The 14,774-nt window shown below is 31.3% G+C and overlaps 1 protein-coding gene and 1 pseudogene across 1 annotated transcript; one reads left to right on the forward strand and one right to left on the reverse strand.

Moving 5' to 3' along the window:
• Positions 1-923: 923 nt before the first annotated feature.
• On the reverse strand, positions 924-1,794 carry LOC105801046 (CENP-B homolog protein 2-like; annotated as a pseudogene).
• A 2,694-nt stretch (positions 1,795-4,488) lies between these two features.
• On the forward strand, positions 4,489-8,628 carry LOC105803786 (gamma carbonic anhydrase 1, mitochondrial). The gene is made up of 5 exons (XM_012636186.2): positions 4,489-4,761; positions 4,932-5,075; positions 5,996-6,121; positions 6,203-6,354; positions 8,031-8,628. Exons 1-5 carry the CDS (start codon positions 4,647-4,649, stop codon positions 8,307-8,309), a joined length of 816 nt encoding a protein of 271 aa, XP_012491640.1. The 5' UTR covers positions 4,489-4,646; the 3' UTR covers positions 8,310-8,628.
• The last annotated feature ends 6,146 nt before the right edge of the window (positions 8,629-14,774 follow it).

Below are 14,774 nucleotides of genomic sequence, written 5' to 3' on the forward strand. Positions count from 1 at the left end.
TCGCTTTGTCTTCCCACAATTCCCATACAACCGAGTGAGGAAAAAAATAACACGTATGTCAATCGAGTTACTCGATTGACATCGACATTATTATCAACATAAATGTGAGTTTAAGTACACTAAAGTGGTTGCTATGAAAAATTCTAAACATTATATAAAAAACAACACGTGTCACTCCTCTCACCTAGCTGCCCAACCAAGAGATAAAAAAGAAAGAAGGAAAGGTTATGTGTCGATTTTTAAAGGCCTTACTTCTACAGTACTTGCTACAGTAATTAGTGTACAACAAAACCTCGATAAATGAATATTCGATAAATTAATAATCTCGGTTAAATAATAAGTTTTTTCAGTCCCGACTTGGGTCAAGAGAATAAAATAATAACCTAGCTAAATGTATAATATAATAATTTTTGGAAAAATCCTTAAGGGCCTAACGAAAATATAAAATAATAATTCATTAAATATACTGAAAATTTTATATACAATACATAAAACTAAAGTGCTTTCTAGACAATTCTTATTTTTTTTCAATTTTATTCTTTGCTAAAATATGCATCAATAGTTAACTGCTTCTTCTTTGCATGTGAATCAAATACAATTTCATCTTTAACTTTTAGAAGGGCATAAAACAAATCTGGTATATTCTTCTCGTGTTGTATTAAATAATTCTTCAAGGTATCCACAGCTAGAAAAGTCTCTTTTGGAGAAACATGTGATAAAACATTACTATCATCTGAATATTGCTCGTCATCAGCTGGCACATCCATTACTCATTGAATAATTTCTTCATCCGCAGGTGACTCCATCAAAGATTCATTTTCACTTGGATAATTCAAAATTTGCTCAACATTCATGGCATTTCTATAGTGTAAATCAGAAATTACTTCTTTTAATTTATGAATGCCTTCAACATCACTAATTTCTTATTCGAGAGGCATATCCTCCTCGGATCAAATTTTGCAATGTCGGAAATAATTTGCAATAGTTGTAGGCTTCACATCAATATTCCAAGCAACATTAATAAAATGGATTGCATCTAATAAATTAATCTTTTCAGGATTTATTTCTCCTATCTCGTAACCTTCTAAGATGCTAGAATAAAAGCGACGCCGATAATAAATCTTAACTGCTCTAATAATTCCAACATCACATGGTTGAATTTTTTATGTTGAATTTGGAGGCAAAAAGAATAATTCAACGTTTCTCAAGCCTTCAATAACATTGGGATGGGCTGGGCAATTTTCTACTATAAGCAACACATCTCTACCAATCATTCTAGCATCAAACCAGCAAACAACATCTTGAAAAAGTAATCCAGTCATCGATGCTTTTTTGTTGGCTCAATAATGATAGTTGAGATTGTCAATATTCACATGTTTAAAGCATTTAGGATTAGCAAACTTACTAATAACCCAAAGAGGCACTTTATCTGAACCATCCTCGTTGCAACAAACCACAACAGTAAGTCTTTCCTTGTCCTTTTTTCGTCCTTCTAATTGCTTTGTACCCAGTGAATGATATGCTTGCAAACGATAAAATAAGTCTGTTTCATCCATATTATAGATAGCCTCCCAATCAAAATTTTCCAATTTAGCTCTTATTTGAGGTAAAGCATCTTCAATATTCTCCATAACAACTGAATCGCTTTCACCAAATCTTCTATAAGACTTAATCCCATGTCTTGCCTTGAATCGTTCTAGCCAACCAATTGAGAAGTTAATTTTGGAATTTGAATCACCATACATTTTTTTGCAGAAACTCTTTTGCTTTAGTTTGAATCATTTCTCCAGTCATGTTTACTTTCTCTTGATATTGGAGAAACCACTCATACAATAAATTCTCTAATTCTGGATATTTGGCTGATTTGTGCATTTTAACATTGTCATTCTTTATCTCTTTCGACAAATATTCAGATGACCTTTTAAGAGTATTTGATATTATTGATTGGCTCACAGAGAGATCAAATGTTTGTTGAATTCATTGTTGCAAATCTTTTTGACTTGAAGAGGGATGCTCATTTTTGTACTCACATAATACTTTTCTCATCTCATCTGTCAATGTAGACTTTTTTACATATTTCAAATGGGAAGCCATGGAGGAAAAGATTATATGAATTACAATATTTTGATACGTATGTATGTTTATTTATAATAAATTTTTTAATCCATCTAATGAATATATACATATTGGATTTTGAAACCATTATCTCTTTTTTCTGTTTGGTTACATGAACTAATTAATTAACCCTTTTTTTTGTTACATGATCCAATTAACTTTGATTCATTGCACCTACATGCATATTGAATTTTGATAAAAAAACTCATGCATAAAATATGAAATATTCTCTAAATTAATAAAATATTCATTTATCATTAAACTAATAACCTCGATAAAATAATAATTTTTTGGATCCCAAAGATATTATTTTATAGAGGTTTTATTGTATTCTCTTTTTAACTATGTTATGGATTATAGATGTTATAGATATGAAACATGTTGGATCATTTTGCCCTCTTAGGACACGAGAAAGTTAAAGACTATAAAAAATATGACTTAGAAATGATAAGAAAAGAGTGAAGAATTTATATGCAGTTGCGAAAGGGAAAAATTTCTATTTAGGTTTACGTATAATTTATAAAATTTTAAATTCATAATAATAAAATTGTACTTTGACTCTCTAAAATTGATAAAAATTTTATTTATCTTTTGAAAATTATAAAGATATAAATTATTAAAATGGTGAAATTATACTTTTACTATCGTAAAAATATATAATTTAATTTCGGTTCAATTTTTTTTCTAACTTCATCTCTGTTTATATGAGTAATAAAAGTTGGTATTTCGATGTGATCATTCAACAATAAACTTTTTATCAATTCCAACTTAGTTAAGAAATTACCAAATGCTTTTTATTTATATGATAATAAATATTATTTTGAAGGCATTTACATTTCTTATATTTTGATATATTTTTTAAAAATATATGTATATAAATGAGAAATGTGAAATTTGAACCAAAGTAATTGTGTTTATGAGCTAAGACGAGTTCAAGTCGAGTTTAAGCATAATACTAACACTTAATGTTTGCCCAAGCTCACCCCAAAATATGTGCCTAAAATTATTTAAGTTGGCACATATTTATAAATCGATAACTCAAATCTATTTTAACTTTGTTCATATTTTTTTTTGAAAAGTTTTTATATTATTTTAATTTAATACTTTTCATTTACTAAAATTATATATATAAATATCTTAACATTTTTTAATGTTTAAATTATAGTATTATATATTATTATAGATTTAATTTTTAATTGTTATAAATTTCATAATATATAAAATAATATGATATATTAAAATTTTAATAACATGTCAGGTTGAACTTGGGTCTTGAATGCTCAAGCTTAAGCGCAACTCATATTTTAAATGGGCTCAATTTTTTTTGTCTAAACTTATTTTTTAATGTTATTATTTTTTCTCCAACCCTCCTAAATTTTAAGTAAGATAACTTGATCTATGAACAGGTTTAAACAAAAAAACATCATAATTTTATCTATTTTAATTTTATTATTTTAACTATAACCACATTTAATTTTTGTATCAATTTTTATTAAGTTTATGTAGCCATAGTTTAGTTTAAGTTGATATTTGGTTTAGGGCCAGTTCTTCATTGTTTAAAAAAAGTACTTCTGATTCCAAAAGCACTTTTGGAAGAAAAACTGTGCAGAACAAACTGCTTTTGGCTAAAATTTTTAGCTTTTCAAAAGCGCTTCTGAAAAGGAGAAGCTAAAAATTTTAGTTTTCTCTCCCAAAAGCACTTTTGGTGCTTAATTACTTTTTCACCCCTCTAATAACATAGTACTTTCCTTTTTTTTCTTGGTGCTTAATTACAAATATGTTTAAATCATTAATTAAAAATAAAAAAAATATTTTTTAAAATAATAATTACAAATATTTAATAGTTATATTTAAATATTTAAAATATAGTTTATATACTCTAATTAAATTTTATAAATAATTAATATTTATTGCTTAAAATATTTAAAATTTATATTTCATATATTAAAATATTAACAACAAGTTATAATAATTTTTTATATTCTTACTAAAATATAATAATATTAACTAATTTAAATATTATTTAAATGCATATTTGTTACTTGATAATAACATGTCTAAAATGGACATTTTATTTCTCAAAAGCACTTTTTGACAGCAATGCTAAATACTCAAATTTTAAACCACTTTTCAAAAGCACTTCTCAAAAGTACTTTTCTACAGTACTTTTCAAAAATACTTTTCAAAAGCAATGAAGAACTGACCCTTAGTATCGGAGAGAAATATAGGCATTGAAAGGGTAATAGTAAAAATTTAAAGAAGAAAAGGAAAGTAGTCAATACGACGGCGTTCCAATGTGTCAAAGCGGAAACACACGTGGCAGAAAATAATTGAGGCAAATGATATACTGTAATACAATTAGCCGTAGGGAAGGAGAGGATGGTTGCTGGACACGGGGGATAGTTCTCTCTCCATTTTTCTCCACTTCAAAGCTTTTTACTTTCTCAGCTGAGGAAAAAAAAAGATTTCTCTCAGATCTTCAAGAGAAAACAATTATCTCCGTTTATCTGAAGTAGAATAAGGATAAGAAGATGGGAACATTGGGGAAAGCAATCCACACGGTTGGATTCTGGATCCGAGAAACCGGCCAAGCCCTCGATCGCCTTGGATGTCGCCTCCAAGGCAATTACTACTTCCAAGAACAGCGTGGGTGCCCTAAAACCTAACTCCCCCTTCATTCAATTTTATAATTTGATCGATTTCTCGACGAATATATGCTTCATTTTCAACTGCGATTTTATAATTTTAAGAAAATTACTTCTTAAATCGAAAAGGAGTAGACTTTGATCAATTTTTTCGGATTTGGTTTGTTTCAGTGTCGAGACATCGGACGTTGATGAACGTATTCGACAAAGCTCCAATTGTTGATAGAGATGCCTTTGTTGCACCTAGCGCTTCTGTCATCGGCGATGTTCAGGTTGGACGGAGTTCTTCTATCTGGTATGGCTGTGTTTTGAGAGGTAAGTAGTCTCATTTTTTTTAATTAGCTGATGAGTGTTAAACGCATTTATGTTGTAAATCAGGTAACTTTTTTTTTGGAAGTTTAGGGTTTGAGGATTTTATAGTTGAACTAGTTTTGTTCTTTGATTAATAATTAATTTAATTTCTGAAACCAAAGTTCCGAATGCATGGTTACAATCATTATTGTCTTAGGAAAATGAAGCTAAGGATGTTTGTTTGGTATTCTGTATCAAGCATGCAGCAAATGTTGTTTGGTATTTTAATCATAAATTGCACTTCTTGTCTCAAAGATGGGACCTTTTTACAATCAATATCCATCATGGCATTTGAAAAAACTTCTGATGTCCCAAACACTGCTGATGTTTGGAAGCAATTATGTGGTTAGGCGAAAGGATATGTTTTAGCACATAGATGAGATGATCACCATGATACCAATGACTGTAATGCACGTGTTAGTATAATATGATGATCTTAGTTCTTAATCCTTTTGTTAAAATTATGACATCTTGTGGCAGAAGGGTAAAACTAAGGATTATTTAATGACGGAGCTGGGGGTGGTTAGAAACTTGTAGTTAAACTGTATTCTGTATGATTAATAGCAAAATAGCAAAGTTCATCTATTGTTTTTACTAAAGTCGCATAAGCTGTAAGCCTTTAACTCAGTACGTGTTGGATTGTGTTACTTCTATGACAAATAAAAATATGAATATCATAGGATAAGAGACTTCAAAATTCATGATCTCTCATTGATCCATCCATTTTATGGTGTTCTATTGAAAAATGAGATCGATGTAAAACTCCTCAGTTTCTTTCTTAAGGAACTTTATGAGTCCTTCCTCTCCCTCATCTCTGTGTGTTGTGCCATGCTATAAGTCCATCCTGGATTTCCTTTTCTGAATCTGACTTTTGATGTGTGTAGGTGATGTCAATAGCATCAGTATCGGGTCTGGAACAAATATCCAAGATAACTCCCTTGTTCATGTTGCAAAATCTAACTTAAGCGGGAAGGTTTTACCAACGATTATTGGAAGTAATGTTACTGTCGGTGAGTGATCCATCCTTGAAAGTGGTACTTTTCTGTGGTTTTAGTATCATGAAAAAGTAATTACTGATAAAAACTGGACAGGTCATAGTGCTGTTTTACACGGATGTACTGTTGAGGATGAAGCATTTGTTGGTATGGGGGCTACCCTATTAGATGGTGTTTATGTTGAGAAGCATGCTATGGTTGCTGCCGGAGCTCTTGTGAGACAGAACACTAGGATTCCGTGTGGAGAGGTTAGTGGCACTTCTTCATTGACATTTAGGTGTTAATCTTGATTTAAATCTTATAGATTCTATTTAATATCATAACTTTCTTGTTAGATGCAAATTTTATAGTTCAAAGATATATGAAATAAGTAAAATAGATATGATAGTACTGAAGACAACATTGAGCAATAAATATGATTCATTTGCTAAAAGCTAGAGAGTGTAGTCATAACTAGTAAGGTTTACCACTTTCGAAAGTTGAAGCTTGAGCCAACCTGCATTCTCATATCAGCTACTATGAATGTGGAGTGAGGAAACCCGCCATTGTCAAGCTTTGACAATGATGTGTCACAAAATTAAAGCAAATGCACCTATCAATTAATAGTATAGCTACGGTGAGTAAAGATATCGTTCCCACGAAGACTAAAAATACTAGTAATATCGTCTTTTTATTATTTAACCGAATAATTCGAGTGTTTGATTAAAACTAAAATTAACTAAATTATTAACTAACAAACACAATAAATAATAAAACACAAAAGTAATTGATTAACAACTAAGAAGTAAAATAATACCCAGGAAAGAATTCACCTAGATTTCATCTATTACTATCAATCTAAATTACACAAATTCTTTATTTAGTATCTTGATCCGCAGAAATCCCTAAATTATCTACATCTCATCAAGCATAAGAGCAATTGACTTTAGGTTAATTAATTGAAATTTTTTTCTAATTAAAAACCTTATTATCGCATTAATTCGTACTATGGATTTCCCTATTAGATTTGATTCTAATCCAGTATATTTATATCGTCCTATTTCTAGGATTGCATGCAACTTCACTCAATTACGCAAGATCTACTTTTAAATAGGGTCTATTCAACATTCGATTTAAGCACATCAAACATGGACCAATACTCTAGAAATATCAAACCAAGAATTAAGCACACATAATTGAGAGCAAGAATTAAGTATTTATTGTGTAAAATAAAAATCAAACGACAAAATTCATTATATGGTTCATCTCCCCTAAGTATTTAAAAAATTAGTTCATGCTTGAAAATAAAAATATCCAAAATATGGTATAATTGAAAGAAACAAAGAAACTCATGATATTTTTCTAAGATATCAACTGAGAATCTTCAATATTGACGGAAATCTACTTCAAAGTCGGCTTCAATGGTGTTTTTCGAGTTGTTTTCTTGAGTATTCTCTAACGGCTCTCTTCTTCTTATTTTTGTCATATATACATCTTAGAAGGCCCAAAAAGCTCAAAAATCGTGATTTTTCACTGTTCGGTGCGCAATTCCGCGAAATCCACACGCCTGTGTGGGTCACACGGTTGTGTAAAATGGTTCAGCTCGTGTGGATCCTACAACTTGCTCCGACGCTTCGGTTTTTGCTCCTTCTGCGTCCAAGTGCTCTATTAAACATTAAATAATAAATTTAAAGGATTAGGAGTATAAAACTCATAATTAACATTGAATATCCAAAAACCCATTAAAAATAAGGTTAAAACATGTTAGTTTTAACACTTATTAGACAAGAAAACCTTGGTGGTGGCTTTGCTTGTGGTCCTCTCAGAGTTAAAATTTTTAGATTAACATGGGGGGAGATGAATTGGATCAACTTTTAGCTCAAAAAGCAAACGTTATAAAGGAAGTTCCAAACTTGTTAACATATATTTTCCTTTACAAATACAGGTTTGGGGAGGTAACCCTGCCAAGTTCCTAAGAAAGCTAACAGAAGAAGAGATGACCTTCATTTCTCAGTCGGCTCTCAATTATACCAATTTGGCGCAAGTTCATGCAGCAGAAAATGCAAAGAGCTTTGATGAAATTGAGTTAGAGACGATGCTCCGCAAGAAATTTGCACGCCGTGATGAGGAATATGATTCAATGCTTGGGGTTGTTCGTGAGACACCTCCTGAGCTTATCCTTCCAGATAACATTATACCAGATAAAGCGCCAAAAGCTGCTTAGGAGTGGTAATTCAATTTTTTTCTTTTTTGAGATTCAATGTTACTGGATATTTTGTAATCAGCTGAGAATGGCTGCATTTCAGTTGCAATAATTTTGTTGGTGCTGGCTGAGGTGTTGAAAATTGAATTATAGAGCACACTCATTCGGCTAACCTTATCATCCGTTTTGGCTATTTAGAAGTCGAACTTCATTTTGCAAACTAATCTCTGGATGTTCCAAGTCATCCAAGGTGGTGTCTTATGTATTTGTATTTGAGCTCAATTGCTTTGATCATGTTTACTGCCAATAAGAACGTGCAGGTACCCAGTTATGCTGCAAACTGATGTTTACTGCCAATAATAACGCACCCACCCTCATTAGTTGGGTGATATTATCACAGATTTACATTTATAAAAAACGTCAATCATATTTAAAAATCTTTTCTATCATTTAATTATGTATAACGAATGATTGACTCTTTTTTCTTTTTTTCTTTTTTATAAATGTGATTATAATGATATGATTTGAATGATTATTTTTATATAATAATTTCTCCCTAGAAATGTACCTAAGTTTTAAAACCTTATCAGCCAAGGCAAGGCAAGGCAAAGAAAGACCGTCCTTATTGGTTGGTAAAAGATGTGCATAATTGCACCACAGCCACCCATTTCACTCAAAATCCACTATTGATGTTCATAAATCATAATGGGCTCTTCCTAATACCCAATACCTCCACTATATGGTTAATAAAAGTGAAGCTTCTTCCTCAAAAGTCGGTGAAAACAAATTCTAATTAATTGCATCTGCATGCTAAAATCATTTGTTCAATTATTTGTACCCTAATGTCTAAATTATTTGACCCACTTTACTTAATCATCCCATCCTTCTGATTTTGTGTTCATTTTTTTATTTTTAAATCGGATTTATAATTGAATTGATTAGATAATTAGTTCAGTTTAAAAATTTTGATTCAATCGGTTTAACAGATTCAATTGATTTTTTAATCGTTTCTATCCATTTGTATTGATTTCCGATCTAAACGATTCAAAATCACTCTAGATTAACCTCTTGACTGGTTCCATCATTGGTAGAATCCAATTCAAACAGCAGTGCTTACCGTATTTCTCCATTAGCATTAGTTTGCTTCTAGATAAAGCAAAATATATACTACTTGTGTCTACTTCCCTACTTTATAGTAGTAATTACTACTACTTTTCTTAATTTATGAAAGTAATAATTAAGGTTAATTCAACGAGAAGTTGTTGAAATTATAGCCCAACTTTTAAACTTTTATATTCAGTCACAAAATTTAAATATTTTAATTGATTCTCTAAAATATTAATATCGTATCGATCAGATTATTTTATTAGTTAAGAGTTAAATTTTAGTTTATATATTTCATGGAAGATATTTAAAATATGTTCTATATACTATTTGGATAGCTTGGACCGACATGTTAAAAAGAAGAAAAATTAGTCTCTTAAATTTTAATGATATTGTCTTTAAATATATGAGATCTAATTTGTCCATTAGGTAACTATATATACATTTACAATTTAATTCATGTGTTTTAAATATGTCCCATGACATATTTGAATAGAAATTTATTGTCTAAATTAATAACTAGGAAGATAGAAGAATTTAAATAATACAATGTTGATATTGTGAATACTAATTTAAAATTAAATGATAGGTTAAACACGTTTAAAAGGAAAAGTAATATTTTTGTAACCAGATCACCGGTTAGGTCATTTGTTCCCAAACCAATCGGTTCGATCAGTTGATTTGATTGATTACATAAATTATTAAAAATTTACAAAAAAATTAAAAAAAATATATATTGAACAAGAAAAAAGTCGAACCTCTTTCTCCGGATTGATATTCTGATTGGTTCCCGATACGACTGGTCTAATCGGTTTGATCTCGAGAAAAAAAAAAGATAAAATAAGAAAATGAAATTTAAAGTAGTAATTAATAAGCTGAAGAAAAGGGTATGAAAAGCCATAATGGTTGCACCCAAAAAAAAAAGTCATAGAAATGGTCCATCAGGAATGTTTCTTAAACCAAAAAAAGGCTTCGGAGACCAATATGGATGGCCAACTCTATAGCTTTTTACCTGAACTCGTAACAAACATCATATTCATCTTACAAATCATCCAACCAACAGAACCTACTTTTATTGATAATTGTTGTGTATTAACCCTAATAACGACATTGATCCCATAAGCTGTCTTTGGTCCTGGTTGTTGGGTTCCCTTCCCTTTCTCTCTAAACAATTGCCAAACCTATGGCGAAACTTGTAAGACCAGTAGTTCCTTCTGATATTTTTGGTTCCGAAACCAAACCTGCTCCATATCAACCACTCAGCAACTCTGATGTGTGGGACCGATTCCACTGTGTTTTGTTTCTTTACCAAGCAATTTCCATTCGTATGACTTTACTCTTCTTTCAAATCAATTCTTTTCTTCTTTTTTTATTTGGTGGAGATGTTGAGAGAAATAAGTAAAACTTCAACCTTCAACTCCAATCCTTTTAAACAGGCTAACAATAATCGAACCAAATCAAGTTGGTTCCAATTATAGCCACTTGAATGCTGAAATAAAGTTGGTCTAAACTGCTTCATACATGGTTTATGTTGGGCTGATAGTCGGTAATTGACCATGTTTTTGCATTAACTGGTCAGGCTTCTTAATGTGTAACCATTAAGAGATGTTACATGATTAAGCAAAACGAGACAAATTTAAGTGCAAGAATGATGAGTTAGTTTTGAGCAGTGCATAGGTATAAATTGATGAAAAAGTGGCAAACATGAGGCCCCAGAGCTACGCATCCTCTATGTTATGGTCGTATTGGTAATTGGTGAATATATGACTGAGGTGATTGAAGGGTCCCCGACCCGCACTCGGTATTTCAACTCTCCAATAATTCTACTTTTCTTTTTTATCTCAACAAATCAATTACACAGTTCCACTCCCGGACACATCAACTTATAAGGGAACTTTCCTCTAATGTAATAATATAAGAGGTACAATTTTAAACTTAAAATTTAAAAATGAGTAAAAAATCTTCTAAGAATTAAGACATCTTTAAATGAAACGAAAAAATTACCCTCTCTTCACTAAAAATAAGTCATACAAGTGACTAAATATTACCAATAGGATTACTAACTTATATACTAAAATATGTGTAAAAAATAACATTCTTACGAAATGTAACTTTAATGTATCACTAAACTAGTAATTTATAAGCAATAGATAGAACATTATTCCAATACAGCTTGCATGAAGCTGTCTAATGAAATGGTGTGGTTATTATGAATGCATGAAGAGACTGGAACCAAAACAGATGACCATAATATTGATGGTGGTCCAAAACCCCAGGGGGAGAGTAATGAAAAGTGGGGCTACGTACTAAAACCCTGGACCGCTTGGAACCAGGGTTGCATACATGGATGCAAGTGCAACCAAGGCTAAACCTTGTTTTGCATGCAGTTGACAACACATAGAGACTCCGTTTCTTTATGCTGCAAAATCTACACTCACTTTCACTTCCTTTCCCAAGCTCCCACCAGAGGTGTGTGCATGTTGCTTGATGACCTTTATTTAATGCTACTGATTTTAGCTGATTTCACTCCTTAATTCTTGTTTCATTGCAACTTTTTTTTTCTTAAACATAAATTTTTATCATAGATTTTAAATTTTCTTTCTTCATCGTCTTCTTCAATGCAATTAAAATGATTAAATCTTAATTCAAACAGATAAAACAAAGCAATTTAAAATTGATTAATAGTAATAAATAATAGGCTTAAACATAATTCACCCTTAAATTATATTTGTTTAACTTAGTATTTTTTTTTTGTTTATTGAAATTCTTTTTATTAAAAGTAGTAATTTTTTTTATTGCATCACGGTATTAATGGTTAGTTAACAATGGCAAATAGTAATGTCGCTCAATCATGTGTGATATATGGGTGTAATTGAGCCGAGTTCAAATACTGCTAAACTTAAATTTAACTCAAAATTTGGAGTTCGATATTTGATTCGAGTTCAATCAAACATCTATTTTTAAGTTCGAGCTCGACTAGAGATATAATCAAGCTACACAAGTTTGAGCTCAATTAAGCTTGTTCACCAATTTTTGTACTTAAGCTCGAACTTGAGCTTGGCTCAATAATTAATTTTAAGGTTAATAATATATATTAAGGGTAATAATGTAATTTAATAATATAAAAGCTCAATAAGGTCCGAGAGCCATTTGAGTCAAGTATTATTAAGCTCAAGTTCGGCTTGATCGATAGCTCGAGCTTGAGCTTGACTCGATAATTATCTAATTGAGTTCATTTTTTTGAATTGAACTTGAGTAGATTGCGAGTACCAGGGTCTCTTTTACACCCTTAGTGTGACATATCACATAAAAAATGCATATATAGCTATTGTCATGTAATTATTTATAACAAGTTATTCCAAAAAAAGAAAAAGAAAAATTCTAAAATTTGAAATAAAATTTTAAAAAATATAAAATAAATTAATTTAAAATATGTTTTTAAAAATTATATATATTTTTAAAAAATTCTGAAATTTTATAATATATAAATAAAATTAAAAATTATATAAAATTAAAATTTTAAATTTTACTTTTTATGGTATATTTAGTAGTATATATATAACTAATGTTTTTAACACATTAATATAGTTTGAATGGATACCATACGAGGATGTAACAATTCGAGAAGTCATTTCCGAGGAATTCTTCGTGAATTTCAACATCTGGCACATAAAGGTCCCATTGGTAGTGTACGCTACCATTGAGATGCACAAGACCGATAGAGTGTTGCAGCAATTCGGATTCCAACAATCGGTTCCCGTGGCACCCCAAGACCTTGATGATCTGCATCCTATCAACTTGCGATAGTTGGATGGGAATTAGCGAGTACTCCACTCCTAACATATCTACATGTGAAATAATTAGTATGATTTCTTACCTACTCGTGAACCTGTTATCGTTCCGGAGTTAGCATGCGATCCGGAGTACATGTCATAGTTTAGGATCCATGACAAGTCATATTTGTATGGAGAAGAGGCGAGGTGTCGGAATCCCCATATAAGTAGGCCACGATGGCCCCCTTTAAATCCAAGGGCTGGCGAGGCCAGTCAATCATCAACGCCTACGCAAGAACCGACATCGATAATCGTAGAACCGATACCCACACCACCCATTAGTCAGTTGTACCATCTTATTCTGAAGCGTATTCTAACTCTATCATCTTCACACAAGCACCATATATTGCCCCACATTTTTCTGCTTCTAGTGCTATGTCAGATTGGAATGTAATACATTTGTCCCCGATGTATTACATGCTTATGCCATCGACACCTCCGCCGGCGACGATGCCGATGATGATGTATAAATCTATGTTTCAGGCACCGATGGAGAGTCTATTCATTATTCCATCAGTGTATGAGACTCAACATAGTTATGCTCATTTGTCGTTTGTGACGCAAACACCTTCGGGATCTTTAATCTACCAAGTTGGGTCATCTTCCCAACCACCTATTCTTAAACCGGAGAATGCACAATGACAATCGAGAATGCAAGGATTGCAATCAATCGAAGGTGAAAAAAAGGAGCTATATAGACCACAACCCCGCCCGGAGGCTGAACCAAGAAGGAATCTAGCCCGCAACCGTCGACCACCCCGATGTGGCACAAATTTTGACCGACATCTGGACTGATTAATTTTATCGTTGTATCGAATGTTTATATTGTATCGATAATTTTTATTATTATGTTTTTAGAGGAATATTTGTTACTATTTCACTAAATGAAATCTGATATTTGTTATCATTTCACAGAATCGCGCGTTTATATATTACAATGGAATTGATATTTGTTTTTTAGTTTGCATTTTCCTATGTTGGTTTGACTTGTCTTGAATATCCATGTTGTCGTGGATTCGAGTCAACGTCGATTGACCTTTTGATTTGCGACGCAATGAACTATCGATTAACAACTTAAACGAAGTGCTCGATATAGGCGGCCACATACGATTAGTGTAAATACGAATATTTTAAATATTGAATTCAATAATTACAATTATTATATTAAAATTTTAATCAATTTAAAACCCTAAATTCTAAACTCTAAAATCTTAACCCTAAATCTTAACACATTGAAAACCCTAAAAATCTTAATATAACGCAGGAGAAAATGCTTCCAACTTAAATAAACCGATTTTTAAAATTATTGAAATATGTCGTGTTTTTTAAACTACTGGATAATAAAAGAAACGTTTCCAAAAATCAATGATTTTTATAAATAATAAAAAAAACCCGGCACTTTTACCTCTATTAAACAGCCTATTTCCGTAACTTGATTTGGGGTGAGTTTGGATGGGCGATTAGGTGCGGTGCGGTGCATTTAGCTTACTTTTTGTCTCACACTACAGTATCGCTACAGTATCTAATCTCACCGCCACTGCTGTTTTTA

The sequence above is a fragment of the Gossypium raimondii genome, chromosome 11 (genome assembly GCF_025698545.1).
Source record: "Gossypium raimondii isolate GPD5lz chromosome 11, ASM2569854v1, whole genome shotgun sequence".
In the NCBI taxonomy this organism is placed as follows: Eukaryota; Viridiplantae; Streptophyta; class Magnoliopsida; order Malvales; family Malvaceae; genus Gossypium; species Gossypium raimondii.